Source organism: Tamandua tetradactyla, chromosome 20 (assembly GCF_023851605.1).
Source record: "Tamandua tetradactyla isolate mTamTet1 chromosome 20, mTamTet1.pri, whole genome shotgun sequence".
In the NCBI taxonomy this organism is placed as follows: Eukaryota; Metazoa; Chordata; class Mammalia; order Pilosa; family Myrmecophagidae; genus Tamandua; species Tamandua tetradactyla.
The window spans coordinates 32,091,359-32,105,838 of NC_135346.1; the positions used below are offsets into that span (position 1 = coordinate 32,091,359).

The 14,480-nt window shown below is 40.5% G+C and overlaps 1 protein-coding gene and 1 long non-coding RNA gene across 4 annotated transcripts in view; one reads left to right on the forward strand and one right to left on the reverse strand.

Annotated features, from left to right (window-relative positions):
- The first annotated feature begins 3,608 nt into the window (after positions 1-3,608).
- On the forward strand, positions 3,609-5,875 carry LOC143664001 (uncharacterized). The gene is made up of 3 exons (XR_013166269.1): positions 3,609-3,958; positions 4,129-4,255; positions 4,867-5,875. It is a non-coding gene; the product is annotated as an uncharacterized LOC143664001 (long non-coding RNA).
- A 1,116-nt stretch (positions 5,876-6,991) lies between these two features.
- Positions 6,992-14,480, reverse strand: part of SLC36A3 (solute carrier family 36 member 3) — a 35,705-nt gene continuing 28,216 nt past the window's right edge. For all 3 annotated transcript variants that reach the window (XM_077137447.1, XM_077137444.1, XM_077137443.1), the window contains 2 exons: positions 10,384-10,553; positions 6,992-7,363 (listed from right to left, as the gene is read on the reverse strand). In XM_077137447.1, the coding sequence (XP_076993562.1) occupies positions 7,095-7,363; positions 10,384-10,553 (439 nt within the window). In that variant the 3' untranslated portion in view covers positions 6,992-7,094. The remainder of the gene's footprint in view (positions 7,364-10,383; positions 10,554-14,480) is intronic.

Below are 14,480 nucleotides of genomic sequence, written 5' to 3' on the forward strand. Positions count from 1 at the left end.
ATTCAAGTGTATAGGTTATCAGGGGATAGAAAATGAGCAGAGATTGGGCAGTCGATGATTAAGGAGTACAGAATGTTCAAATAAGTCTCATTGTGAAGGTTCCTAGATTGTAAGTGCTTACAGCAGTCACATCTATTCCTGAGTTTTGACTGTTAGTTCTAAATTCTGAGGTGCTGAGCTCTTTGTAGATACCCTGGTTGTTACCTAGGTTATCTGTGTGACACCTGAGACTTAAGAGTTAGAGTTCTGCAGCTCTGAAAGTCAACATTATGCCATACAGCATCTGTCAAAGAAGCTGAAAAGAAGGTTAGACTCCAGTTAGAGTTAAACATGAAATGGACCTAAGTCCATAGTACTATAGTACTATAATAGTACTAAGATAAATCAGAATACACTGTAAAGGATGATATTGTCTGTACTTTAAAACTTCGGCTTCGGTGTAAGACCAATGGAAGAGATGTTTAGCCCCAAATTTAATTTTTCTGTAGCACACTATTGAATTTAACCTGTCTGGTCAGTTTATTTAAACAACCTAATTATATGGAAACTGAATAGGGAATGAGATATTTTTATTCTGTACAGGTTAATAGAATACCCAGATATTTTCCGGAGTATTTTGGGCAGAAAATAAAAAGTTAGAATATTTATAGCTATAAGTAACAATTCAACTAAAGATGACTTAGACAAGACATTTACTACCTCAAATAATAGGTTGTTGGTGGTTAATTGTATCATTAATCTCAGTGATACAAGTTCCCAGCTTCCTTACATCTGTTCCTCTGCCATGCTCAGGATGTTGGCAGTTCTTGTTGCCATTCATTTTCTGAAGAGATTGTTGGCAATCTCTTCAGAAAATTCCCTCCAGAAGCCCTTCAATGGATTTTCCCTCTGTCTTATTTATCAGAATTGTGTTACACAGCTGCGGCTGAATCAATCTCTTGGCAAGGGAATTGCCACCATCAGGAGCAGTTTAGACAAATAAAGATTCACCCCTTGGAGCCTGGGAAAAGCCTGCCTTGAAAGATCCGGCCACTTGGAATTAGGGTGGTGAGTGGATGTTGGCTATTTAACTGCTAGAGTCTGCCATTGTAATCCCAAAGTCATGTCCATCTAACACATCCAGGAAAATGGCCAAGGTGTAGTATCAAACATTGCATACCAATTTTCTTAACAGTCTGTTTCAGTATTTCAGTCCAGATATTCTTTCTTGTTCTTTTGCAATCATGCCTGTCACATTTAACCACTAACACACCTGATAAATGTTGAGTAACCAGGCCACTCCATTTCATTTATTCAAAAATAATGGCATTCAGGTTGGGCGGGCCCTGGTGGCTCAGCAGACAGAGTTCTCACCTGCCATGCTGGAGACCCGGCTTTGATTCCCGGTGCCTGCCCATGCCAAAATAAATAAATATGGTGTTCAAGAATAACCAGGAAAACACTGAGAAAGAGAAACTTTGAGGAGTAACTGGCCATACCAGACATAAAACAAACTAAAGCCCAGAAATAGACCCAAGTGCATGTGGAAATTTAGTATATGTTAAAGGTGGCATCTCAAGTCACTGAGCAAGATGAACTTTCTAAGGAGCTGAGATGGCTGGGAAGCTATTCGGAAGAAGACAAAATTAAATCTCTTCTACATCATTTGCAAGAATATTCTCCAAATGGATCAGAGATCTAAAATGTAAAAAACTGAAACCATGCAAATATAGGGAAAAAACATGAGTGAAAAATAAGGAGGCAATTGATAAATTGATAAATTTACATACAAATTTTTAATTGCTTGGCAAAAAAACACCACAAACAAAGTCAAAAGACTGGGAGAAAATATTTGTAACATGAAGAGCTGATATCCTAATATATATATATCCAATTAAAAATTGAAGGACAAAGGCCCCAAAACCTGATAGAAAAATGGAGAAGAGACATGAATAGACAACTCTCACATGCAAACATACACAGATTTTTAAAAAGGTCCCTTAAACAGGAAAAAAATTGGTCAAACTCATTCATGATTATAGAAATGCAAATTAAAATAATACCGAGATACCATTTCTCACCTATCAGATTGGTGAAAAACAAGTATGATGATGCATTCTGTTAGGCAAAGCTGTCGGGAGACAGGCACTCTCATACATTGTTGATAGGAATGCAAACTGGTGCAACCTTTCTGGAGGGGAATTTGTTAGTACTTAACAAAACTACAAAAGCACTCACCCTTTGACTCAGTCGTTCCACTTCTGGGAATTTCCTCTGAAGATATATTTCCAACAACACAAAATTGCATATGCACGAGATTATTCATTGTAGCATGGTTTGTAATTGCAATCTATTAGGAATAGCCTAAATGCCCTTATAAGAAAGTGGGTGAATAAACTGTGGCACATCCACACAACAGAGTACTATTTAGCTGTTAAAAAGAATGACGAGCATCTCTATGAATTGATATGGAGTTGTTTCCAGAGTATATATTAAAATGTAGAAAGCAAAGTGCAAAAAAGTACAATGTGCATTTTTCATGTATGAAATAAGGGGATATGAGATAATAGGCATGCATGTGTCTGCTCATTTGTGATAAATACAGTGACTATCAGCCAGAAACCAATGTAATTTGTTTTCTGCAGGGATGGAAAGAAAGCAATATAATAATAGGGTAGAAAGGATGATGGAGTGGGACATTTTGAGTAGATCTTTTGTTATAGCTGAGTCTTAGTACCCATAATGTTTCTCACACCCCCAAAATAATTAAAATCAGCCCAGACATGAAAAGAAGTCAAAATAATACAAGCAATAAAAAATATAACTATTTCAAATGAATAATGTAAACACACTGAAAGGGGATAGGGAAAAAAACGAACCTGTTCATTTTGATAGAATACTATAAAGAGACAAAAATAACTGTACACAAATATTGTACTCTTTTTTCCCCTAACAGGAGCAGGGATTAGAAATTCTGAAACTACTTTATGTATATAGTATGATTAAGAAAGTAATTTTATTGTGGATAATGAGAGGATGGGGACATATCAAAAGAACATGGAGGGTTCATTTCCCGGAGCCTGCCCATGTCAAAAAAAAAAAAAAAAAGGACATGAAAACCAACTTGAAGGAGTTCTCAATGACAAAATCTTGGGTGTTTGAGCAACAAAATAAATAAAGGTAGGAATGGCTTGTAATCCATTGAATAAAATAAATTCATATCCAGCAGAAATCTCAATTAAATGTAGAAAGAATGATAGAAATAGAAAAATCACCATTAGGCAAACGCCATAGTAATAATTGTTGCAAAACAGAAACATATTGGGATTCTAAAATTGGTGGATGAATACATGATAAGAAACAGGATTTTGCATAGTCTCAAAATATCTCCTCACAAGATATTACAAAGGGAAAAATTTCCACTTTATAGTGGAGAAACGTGGCAACCACCACCTTCACCAAGTGATCAAAGTTAACCTCACCAGTAATAAAACATTTCAACATCATGTATCTTAAAATGTGATGCAATGACAAGGGCACAATGTCTCTTTATGGTATTCTTGGCAAAAATGTATAATCTCAATCTAATCTCAACAAAAGATCAGACAAACCCCAAACTGAAAGATACTCTGTGTGGCAGTTACTGTCACATAACCCAGAAAAGCCATGCTCTTCTAATCCATTCATGTGGGTGCAGACCCATTGTGACTGAGAACTTTTTGACTAGGTTTGTTTCTACGGAGATGTGGCCCACCCAATTCATTATTTACTGGAGTATTTTATGAGAGGGTACAGAGAGCTCAGAGATCATAGACCTTTAGAGAGAAAGAAAATGTCCTAGGAGAAGCCAAAAGGATCCAGAGGAGCCAAGAGACCCATTTAGAAACCAACCCAGGAGAGAAGGGCCAGAGCTGTTGCTATATGCCTTCCCATGTGACAGGGGAACCCAGGATGCCAGCAGCCTTTCTTCAGAGTCAAGGTATCCTCTTGTTGATGCCTTAATTTGGACATTTTCATAACCTTAGAGCTATAAATTTGTAACCTAATAAAGCTGCTTTGTAAAAGCCAATCCATTTCTGGTATATTGCATTCTGGCAGCTTTAGCAAACCAAAACACTATAAAATAACTGTCTGATAATGTTTTCAAAGGTGTTAAGGTCATGAATGACAAGGAAAGACTGAGGAACAGTCACAGATTGGAAGAGAATAAAGGGCATGATGACCAAATCTATGGTGGACTCCTGAGTTGGATCCTTGGCTGGAAAAAAGACCAGAAGTAGGTTTTGATCATGATAGCTATGGTTAAGATGTTAACATTAAAATGGAAAGATAGGTGAAGGGTATATGGGAACTCTATTATTTTTCAGTTTCAATTTTGAATGGTAAAAAGATATGAGTCCTGCTTGTATGCAACTTCAGTACAGGAAGGGAGGCAGATAAACATTGATGCAAATAAATATTGTGATTGTGAAGTGTTGCAAAATAGAGGTTCATGGGGGAATGCAGAGTGTGAGTCGGTGGGCGAGGTCGAAGAAGGATCTCCTGACGAAGTGATAGTTGAGGTCTGATAAATGAGTAGGAAGTAAGTATGTCAAGAGAGGGGGAAAGAGTTCCAAATGGAGGGAATAACACATGCAGGGGCTCTACAGTAAGGGGAGGTGCTTTGGGGGAACTGGACAAAAGGCCAGTGTAGCTGGAAGGAAAAGGTATCATTAATGTAAGAGCTGGAGGGGTGAAAGGGACCACCTGGATCACCCAGGACCTCTGGTTCAAGTTCAAGTCTCCCTGATTAAGTTCAACTTCTTAAGGCTGAGTTTGAGGCAGGTTAGATAGGGAAGGAGGGAGGGAGAAGTGACCCTAAGATGAATAACAAATTTCCTCCCTTAGGTCAGCACCCAAAAAGAACCAATGAAAACTGCAGCTCATCAATCCTTTATTAGCATAAACAGAGGGGGAAGGGCCCCTCTGAGTCCTTATAATGCAAGAATTCCAACCTCAGATTGCTTCTCCTTTGGAGAATAGCCATGCTCACCCCTTTAAGCACGTACTTTCATTATACACTGAAGTTTTGGATTGTACACACTGACTAGTCCTTGGATCCTTTGGCTGAATGCACGTACTGGTCCTTGAGTTCTTTCCTGTGGCTGAGTCAAGAACCTTCTCAGCATTAGCCCCTGGTCAAGGTCTTGACTTCCCTGAGAATTCCTGCGGCTCTCAGCATCCAGCCAAGAACTTCCAGGGCTCCCCGGCATTGAGCTTATTAAACTATCTGGTTGTATATTCTGACTAATCCTTGAATTCTTTCCTGTGACTAAGTCAAGAACCCTCATGGTGTCAGCCCCTTTGAGGTCTCGATTTCTCCGAGAACTCCTGGGGCTCTCCTGCATCAAGTTCACCTAAGAATTTTCTCTTGAGGGGGTCATAGTACCACAGCAATTTCATTCCAACTGGTATTGGCATGTCAGATAGAGGCTCTGCCTTTTTTTACCTTTGAAATCATACCTGGAGCTCCTGTTTGCATGTAAGCCAGGTACAACTTGAATATTGTTTGCTAATGATGGATCTTGTAGATTCTTAGAGAATGCCCCATCAGTTTCATTCCCAGGGTCAAGGCTTATTAACCACTGCACTTAGATCATTTAGTAGCCAACTTTTAAACCCTTAACTTCACTTGAGTGTCTTCCCTTGCCACACACCCCTCCCCACCTTCCTAGACAGACAGGGATTGTTGCTCAGTGATCTCAGCTCTCCTGTTCCTCCTTCATTCAATGACCTTGTTGAAGATCTGAATTTACCTTCTTTTAAATATGATTTTGAGTATCATTCCCCTCTATATCCCAACAATAGTCCAGCTCAATAGTATTAAGACAGATTACATTTATCCAGTAGAGGAGTACAACGGGAAATGATTCTGAAAGTCCCAGTGGGCTCTCTGTTCTTTCAAATATCTCAATTCTACCAGTTTCCAATTTGTGCTAAAGAAGCACATGGCAGTGGATAATTCAACCTACATTGCTACAATTGGAATAATCCAACTGGGTCCTGGTGGAGATCACAGCCCTAAGAATGTATACTCTCATTGCAGAGTATAAAATTGTCTTCAAAGCAAACAAAACCCCCTCTTCCCTAACTTAGTATTATTTTTAAAAGCAGATCAGTTGTCCTTTCACACAATGAAATCCCTTTCTTCTACACAAACTACCTCAGCCTCTTCAACCTAAATCAACTCTAAGTGGACTTAAGATATCAGAGACGTTAAAAAAGAGAGAGGTGATCTTCTAGATAGGGAAAAGGAAAGCCATTGAGGTGTTAACAGGAATATTTCATGTTTCTTTCATGAAATGTTTCTTGCTCAAACATGAACACATAATGAAAGATCACCAAGAGATATGTTTTCATCCCTGAACCTGCTTTCATGTACACCTGTATCTCCAGGGCAAGAAAGTAACTCATTGATGGGAAACCCGTCTATTTTCACACATGTGTTGGAAAGATAAATTTCTTCTTTTGACTTTCAGAATGTCAGAGCTGCAAGAGCCCTTAAGAATCAATTAGTCTAACCTTGGATTTCATATGGGGAAACTGAGACAAAGAGGAGGAGGAACTTGCCCAGGATCCCATAGGAAATCAGTGGCAGAAGCAGGGTTGGGCAAAAATAATGCTAAGGTCTAATTTTGCTCTTAGTCTATGACTCTTCCACTTAGAATAGTATTGAAATAGAAAACCCCTTTCCCCAACATACACATTTCTAAATCTGATGCTTTAAAGGCAGCTTCCCAAGCATAAGAGAAAGCAATTGCTTTTGCACTTGCATTTAAGCTTGGTCTCCACTTCCAGAGATATCATGGGCAAATGGCATCAAGTGAGGCTGATAGTGCTGATGATTGTATGCAATTGGTTCAGGGTACAAAATCTCTGAAGAAATCTAAAACCAAAATATGCATAGCTTGGAGGTAGCAGTACTAACTTGTGCCACCTACATTTCTCTTTGAAATATAAAGAAGTTGCTAAATTAATATATTGATGTTGGTGTTTGATGAATGTATATGACATCCACAGTGAAAGTCAAATTGGGGATTGGAATAAGGGAGAGCTATCAGAATGAAAATAGATAATTATGCATAGACACCTGTGGAGTTGGCTATGGAATGGTTGATGGGTTGGTTCAGCTCATAGAGGGCTTGGTATGTTCCAAATATACACCCCAAAAGGCCCATGATGCTAATCATGATGTCCTTTGCAATGGTGATGCAGCTCATGTCTTCAGGGTAGAAGGTGAGGATCTCCAGGAATGGCGGGATGATGAGGGCCAGTGCACTGCTGCTCACGGAGCCCACTAGGGAGATGATCAGGTCCAGGCGGGGGATGATGATGGCCGAGACACCTGTGAGGAGAGAGGAAATTTAGAACCACCAAATGTCCGGGCAAGAAGGAAGCACAGAAACAAACCATTTTCTCAGAGGCCTAGGATTTCACAGGAGACTGCTCTGGAGAGATGGGGAGCACAGTGTGCACTTGGGCTGGAGAGATGGGGAGCACACTGCGGGCTTGGGCTGGAGAGATGGGGAGCACACTGCGGGCTTGGGCTGGAGAGATGGGGAGCACACTGCGGGCTTGGGCTGGAGAGATGGGGAGCACACTGTGGGCTTGGGCAGTAGACCAGGAACCACACAGCCCTGGACACCAATGCCTGCTTTAACCCACCAAAACAGATGCTCTACTTTTATGTTTTATCTTTTGGATTTTCACACATAATTTTATTGGGAAGGCTACACTCATCTTTTATAACCTTCTCATTATAAAGGTGGGGGAATCTAGAGCTACAGAAGGAACAAGACTTGCCCAAAGTCCCACAGGGCTGAGATGAGAATTCACTGAGATGCCCAATCTAAGGTCCTTTCCTCTCTACCATGCTGCCTCCCATGTAAATGAAAGAACTTGGCACACAGTAGGGGATCCACAGAGGTTTGAACCTCATCAGACACTGAATCAACCTTTTTTACTATCTACGTAATATAGTCACTGTCTAGAAGCAAGGATGGGTACAAAATAAGAGTCAGTTCTTTTGCCTTCAGAAGCTCAACCACTTGTTTCCCTACTCTCAAAATGACCCTGACTATTCTAGAGGCTCTCTTAAGCAAACTTCAGCTAAATATTGCTGTTTACCATGGTTTGCCAAACCCCAACCAAAACCATTCCTGCCAACCTTAAACACCTAGAGATCCATCTGAGATTCTACAAAGGTCCCTACACTATGATTACTTTCCAGATACCTATAATCTCCAGATGGGTTCCTAGGCCAGATAAGTCCTGAAACCCAGAGGGGCCAGCTTCTCTAGATCATCAACTAGTTCCATCCCCTTCTCCCATATTATCGACAGACCTTTCCAACAGGAAAGCAAATGGGCATGGCTCAAATCTCCCTAAAGATTGGGAGAAAGATTAAAGGAAAAGGTAGAGTTATAACAGAGAAATTAGGATTTAACCATTGAGTATGACTACTGAATAATTATATTGATATTTCTTTTAGTCTCCTGTGTATTGAGCAGCTAGGAGGAACAACCTAAAATTGTTGAACTGTAACCCATACCAAACTCTGAATCTGTTCTATAACTAACTGTTGCAGTATGCATTGAGATTTATTGCTTTTTTGTATATATGATATTTTTCACAATTAAAAAAACTTTAAGAAAAAAAATGATCTTGGACATAAAGCACGAAGACTGCATTAGACTACTCACTGACCCCTTTCCCCTTCTTCTATGAACACTCCCAAATCCCTCTGTCTTATAAATATGATGGCTACACGTTGTTGTGGATTTTCCAGGAGAGTCCCAATTTCAATAACGTTTGAATAAGTAAATACACAATTCACGTGATTTAATTTATAGAACTCGATGATTTTCCTATGAAATAATTAGGGGAAAACTGTTCTGGAAAGCAAGTATAGCTTGCTGGATCTTGAAGGAAATATCACCTCTTTCTGACACTATTCTAACATATTTTCAGCATATCCAATTAGAGAATGAAAAAGACATAGATTGCCCCAGTTGGAAGTCCGTCCGTTTGCTTATGTGGCTCCTCGCTCACAGCTTTCCCTTATCAAATGCTTAACAATCTGCTTACCAGAGGATAATTCCTTTAGAGTTGATAAATGAATAAAGGAGAAAAAAGTGGTGGTTCAGTGTATATCAGAGATGGGGCTGCCTTTAGGAGGCCAGCTGTCTCTTGCCATTTCTCTGATCCTGTGGGCCTGAGCTACTCAGTCTTTCTCGTCAACATATACCCTTTGTATCAGGAATCTCAAAACAAGATATTTACATGTTCCTCCTGGCTTAGTACTAACTGTGATGCCTTCAATCAAATGTCTGGTTTCTGCTTACAGACCCCTAATTGTGGGAGCTTCTCATCTCATAACACGTTCTTCTGCTGGACAGCTCCGAGTAATACATACTTTTTTCTGACCATGAGCCAAGACTTGATTCCCTTGACTTTAAACTCTGACTTCTAGACATTTAAAACTAAGTTACTCTGTCCCTGGCAAAATGATCACACAGGTGTTTGAGGAAAGACACAGAAATTCCCCCTGAGCCTTTGTTTCCCCAGACAAAACACCTCTGCTTCTTTCACTCGTTCCTAATGGGACACCTTTTCTTATCCTTCTTCTCTGGATATGCTCCAGAGAAAGAGTTCCCCAGCTCTGTTTCTGATGTCTCTCAAACACCTACAGTGGCACCTAAATTAGAGTGAATGAGTGAATGAACGAATAGAAGGAAGCAGGAAGGAAAAAGAAGAATGGGAAGGAGGACAAAAGGGTGTATCCAATAATGGTCTCCAAGACTTTCAACAATCCTGCCCCTCAGGATTTTTCCTGTAGTTAAATACTACTTTATGATATGGGACATGACCTTAATTTATGATAGGAAGGAATGTGGTACCATGGAAAGACTTAGGTTTGGGTGCTGCTCAGCCTGAGTTCAAATCCCAGCTCTGTTACTTACTAGCTGTATGACTTGGACATGTTACTTAATTTCTCTGGGCTACAGTTCCCTCAACTAGTAATATTACAATACCAGGCTGTCATGGGTATTAGGTGATATCAGTATAGTGCCTGGCATAGGATTGGCACTCTACACTAATGGATGATTGCATCAATAATGTCTCTCTCCCTGATAAACCAGCCAACGTGCACTTTCTATGCATGGGAAGTAGAGGTTACCAAAATATTTCCTATGTGGAAGTTGTGTTAAGCCCATTTTCAACACAAGTTGAAGTTCAGGGAAGTGAAGTATCTTGCCCAAGTTCAAAAAATAGGCAAATGGCTGAGTCAGTGATGGTGGGGTAGGCACCAGTGTGGCTTCTAGCCACAGCTTTGGGCAAAGAGTGCCCTTTAATTCTACTCACAGGTCAGACAGACCAAGGCTGTGCGGACAGACAGGTCTGCAAACAGTGTCCAGCTCTCTGACACCTGGGAGATGGCGAAGGGGATGATGATCTCAGCTGGGACATGAAATTGAAGGGCATAGGTGAAGAAGATCCCAATGGAATACATCAGCTTGACAGACTGGTACAGCCTGCAGAGAGATGGATAGGATGTGAAATGGGATGGGGCTCTCTGGAAAGGGTCATTCAGGACTCACTCATTGCTCAGAAGCTGGTAGTTGTCCCTGAGTTATAGAATGGGATACCTTTCAATGGCTCAGGCTAGCCTGGCCATCACAGTCTCCTGGGAAGCTTGCTGAAAGCACATATTCCTGGGCATTCTGATACCCAGGCCCGGGGCTCAGCAATCTGTGCCTCTTTTACTTTCTTGTTTTTAAGGTAATACCCATTTAGAGTAAAATTCAGCATAAAAGTCATACAGTGAAAAGCCTCCTCAAACCCTTGGTCCTTAGTTTCCCACTCCCCTCTCCATAAACAACAACTCTTAAGTTTTCTTTTGGTTCTTCCGGAAGTAATCTGTGTATATTCAAGCTGATACAGAATGTAGGCACACACTTATTACACACTTACATAAGGCAGCATCCCCTGTCCACTCCTTTTCTTGGTCGTTAATTATTTCTGAGAGACTGTTCCCTCTCAGTACCCAAAGAACTTCCTCTTCTAATTAAGAGCTGCTTGGCATTCCAATTGCATGAATGTGCTATAATTTATTTAACCAATCCCCAGTTGATGGATATTTAGATTATTCCCTGTGTTTAGCCAAAGAAACAATGACAGAAATAATATCTTAAACATAATCTATGTACACATAGGATGCCACCTCAGAAGTAGAAATGGTTGGGTAAAAGTATATGTGATTTACTTCAAAGTTAGGAATTGATGGAAACTTTCTCAATATCATAAAGGGGATATATGAAAAACCCATAGCTAGCATCATACTTAATGATGAGAAACCGAAAGTATTCCCCTTAAGATTGGAAATGAGACAAGGACGCCCATTGTCACCACTATTATTCAACATTGTACTAGAAGTCCTAGCTGGAGCAATTAGACAGGAGAACCAAACAAAAGGCATCCAAATAGAAAAGGTAAAGTAAAACTTTCATTATTTGCAGATGGCATGACCTTATACTTCGAAAACCTTGAGAAATCTATGGCAAAGCTACATGAGCTAATAAATTCAGCAAAGTGGAGGGATACAAGATTAATGTACAAAAATCAGTAATGTTTCTATACATAAGTGTTTTGGTTTGTTAAGGCAACCAGAATGTAATATACTAGAAACAGAATGGCTTTTAGAAAGGGATTTTTTTTTTTTTAGTTTGCAAGTTTATAATTCTAAGGCTATGTCCAAAATAAGGCATCTAGAGAAAGATACCTTGGTTCAAGAAAGGCCAATGGGTCTAGAACACCTCTGTCAGCTGGGAAGGAATGTGGCCGACATCTACTAGAGTCTCTGGCTTCTCATTTCAAGCATCTTCCCTGGGGGTGTTTTCTTTCCTCATATCCAAAGGTCTCTGGCTATGTGGGCTCTGTCAGCACTAAAGCTTTTTCCAAAATGGTTCCCTCTTAAAGGACTCCAGTAAGCAACCTCACCTTGAATGGGTAGAGATGCATTTCCATGGAAACCACCTAATCAAAAGTTACCACCCACATTTGGGTGGGTCTCATCTCCGTGGAAATGATAAAAAAGATCCTACCCAGCAATACTGAATGAGGATTAAAGAATATGGCTATTCTAGAGTACACATGACAGTTCAAACTGGCACATTCTATCCTCTGGACCCCAAAAAGGCAGGTTCTTTCCATATATAAAATACATCCATTCCATTACAATATCTGAAAGACTTAAATCATTTCAGTAACAATATAAATATAATACAAAGTCAGAAACAGTACCAAATCTCATCAAAGTCAGCTACAGGCATGGTCTTTCCTAAGGTAAAATTTTCCTCAGGTTCTGAACCAGTAAAACTTAGAATAAATTATCTGCTGACAAAATACAAAAGAGGGACAGTCATAGGATAAATATTCCCATTTCCATAGGGGGAAATTGGAAGGAACATAAAGGTCACCAGACTCCTGCAGGGAAAATTCCATTGGATTTCAAAGCCTGAGAATTATTTATCCTTGGGGCTTTAGAAAGTGTCAGTCCCACCTTTCCAGGGGCCTACACAGTGGCCCAGCTCTCTCCAAATGCTGGGGTAAGAATTGCAACATTGAAGAATATTGGAGAGACCATCTTTTTCTTCGCTCCACCCTCTCCAAGCATCAGGGCAACATCTGGGCTCTGCCATCTCTGGGACACATGCTCAACCCCCTCAGAACAATGTGGTGGCAGTAAGGCTCTCCCCAGTCCCCAAGGAATGTGCCCCATCCTCTCTGAGGCCTGGGGCACTAAAAGTCCTGCTCTCTGCCTTTGGGGCAAACTCACCCTCTCCAAATGCATGGGTGGATCTGCTCTCCTGGGCTGAGGTTTCTTGGCTTCAGACTTAAGCTTCCATGGTTCTGCCTTTGAAGTCATTTTTCTTTCCAACTGTCCTTTTTTCTGTTCCTTTTAGTCCAGACTGGCAGTGGTTCTGTTTATACAGATCCCACAGCACTCTTGTTGGTTTTATATGCAGTACTCTGGGATCATGCCCATCAGACAAAAGGACTTTCCACAAATCCTTTCTGGATAATTCCATCTCTAATCCTCGCTTGTCCTGTGATAGCTGACAACTTCCATGTTTGGTTAAATCCTCATGTGGGGCACTGTCTCTCTCAGAAAATACTTATAAGAAAAAGGGAGCCTAGATTGTGGGCCCTTATAGCAGCTTCATTTGGTTTGAAGTTGTAGATGTATTTTTGGATTCTGAGACACAGAGCTATATGTGTATCAACTGGTATTTCTTTGCAAGATTGAGTAGCTCTGTGACACCTAGGTCCCAGAAATGGAGTACTTCAGACCTGAAAGTTAGCATAGCTATGTAAAGTAACAGATAAAGTAGCTAAAAAAGAGATCAGGCCTCAATTAGAGTTAATACAAGGTAAATGAGAATGCAGGGTAAAAGATTATAGTGTCTATACTTTAGACCTTCAGTTACTATATGAGATCAAAGGTAGAGAGGTTTATTATGTCTAGAACCTAAATTTTCCGTAACACATAGTCTAAATCAATGTCTCTGAATAGCTCATTTAAAGAACCCAAACTCCTGGAGTCCAGAATGGAAACGAGGCCTTGTAATTTTCAACAGTTTAATATAAAACAGTATACATCTCAGACTATAGTGGGCTGATAATTAAAAAGTATTGGTAGGGTCCCTTGAGGATCTGAAGGGGACATGTATACATATATGGATCTATTAAACTCTCCAATCTTGGAAACCCAGGCACCCTCTCAACCACTGGGGACTCCCTGTGTTTGAGGCTTGCCCTTACGAAACTTATTTCTGTAGGGGAGAAGCTAACATTACCCATAAAAAGGCCTAAGAGTCATTTCCAGGAGGACTCTTAGTTGCTCAGATGTGGCCTCTCTCTCTAAGGCCAGCTCTGCAAGGAGGCTCATTGCCCTCCCCCCACCGCCCTGCTTGATACAAATGCTTCAAGGGGTGAAAGTCTCCATGACAACATGGGGCAGTGACATCTGGAGATGAGCCTGGCCCTGGCACTGTGGGATTGACAGCACCTTCCTGACCAAAAGGGGGAAAACAGGTGTAATAAAATAAGGCATAAGTGGCCAAGAGAGATCAAATGGAGTTAAGAGGCTATTCTGGAGGCTACTAATTGCCATGGTCTGCTAAACTCCAATCAACATCACTCCTGTTGACTCTTATGAACACCTAGGGCTCACACTGAGACTCTATAAAGGTTCCGTGCACTAGGCTTGCCTTCCTGGAACAAATCATTCCCGGAGGGTTCTTAGGTCAGATAAATGCTGAAACTCAGAGGAACCAAACTTTCCAGGACTATCATTTAATCACATTGCCCTATCCTTTAGTGAAGACACTTGTTCTCAACATGAAAAAGTCAAAACAAGCATTGCTTAAAGATCCCTATAGATTGGGAGATGGATTAAA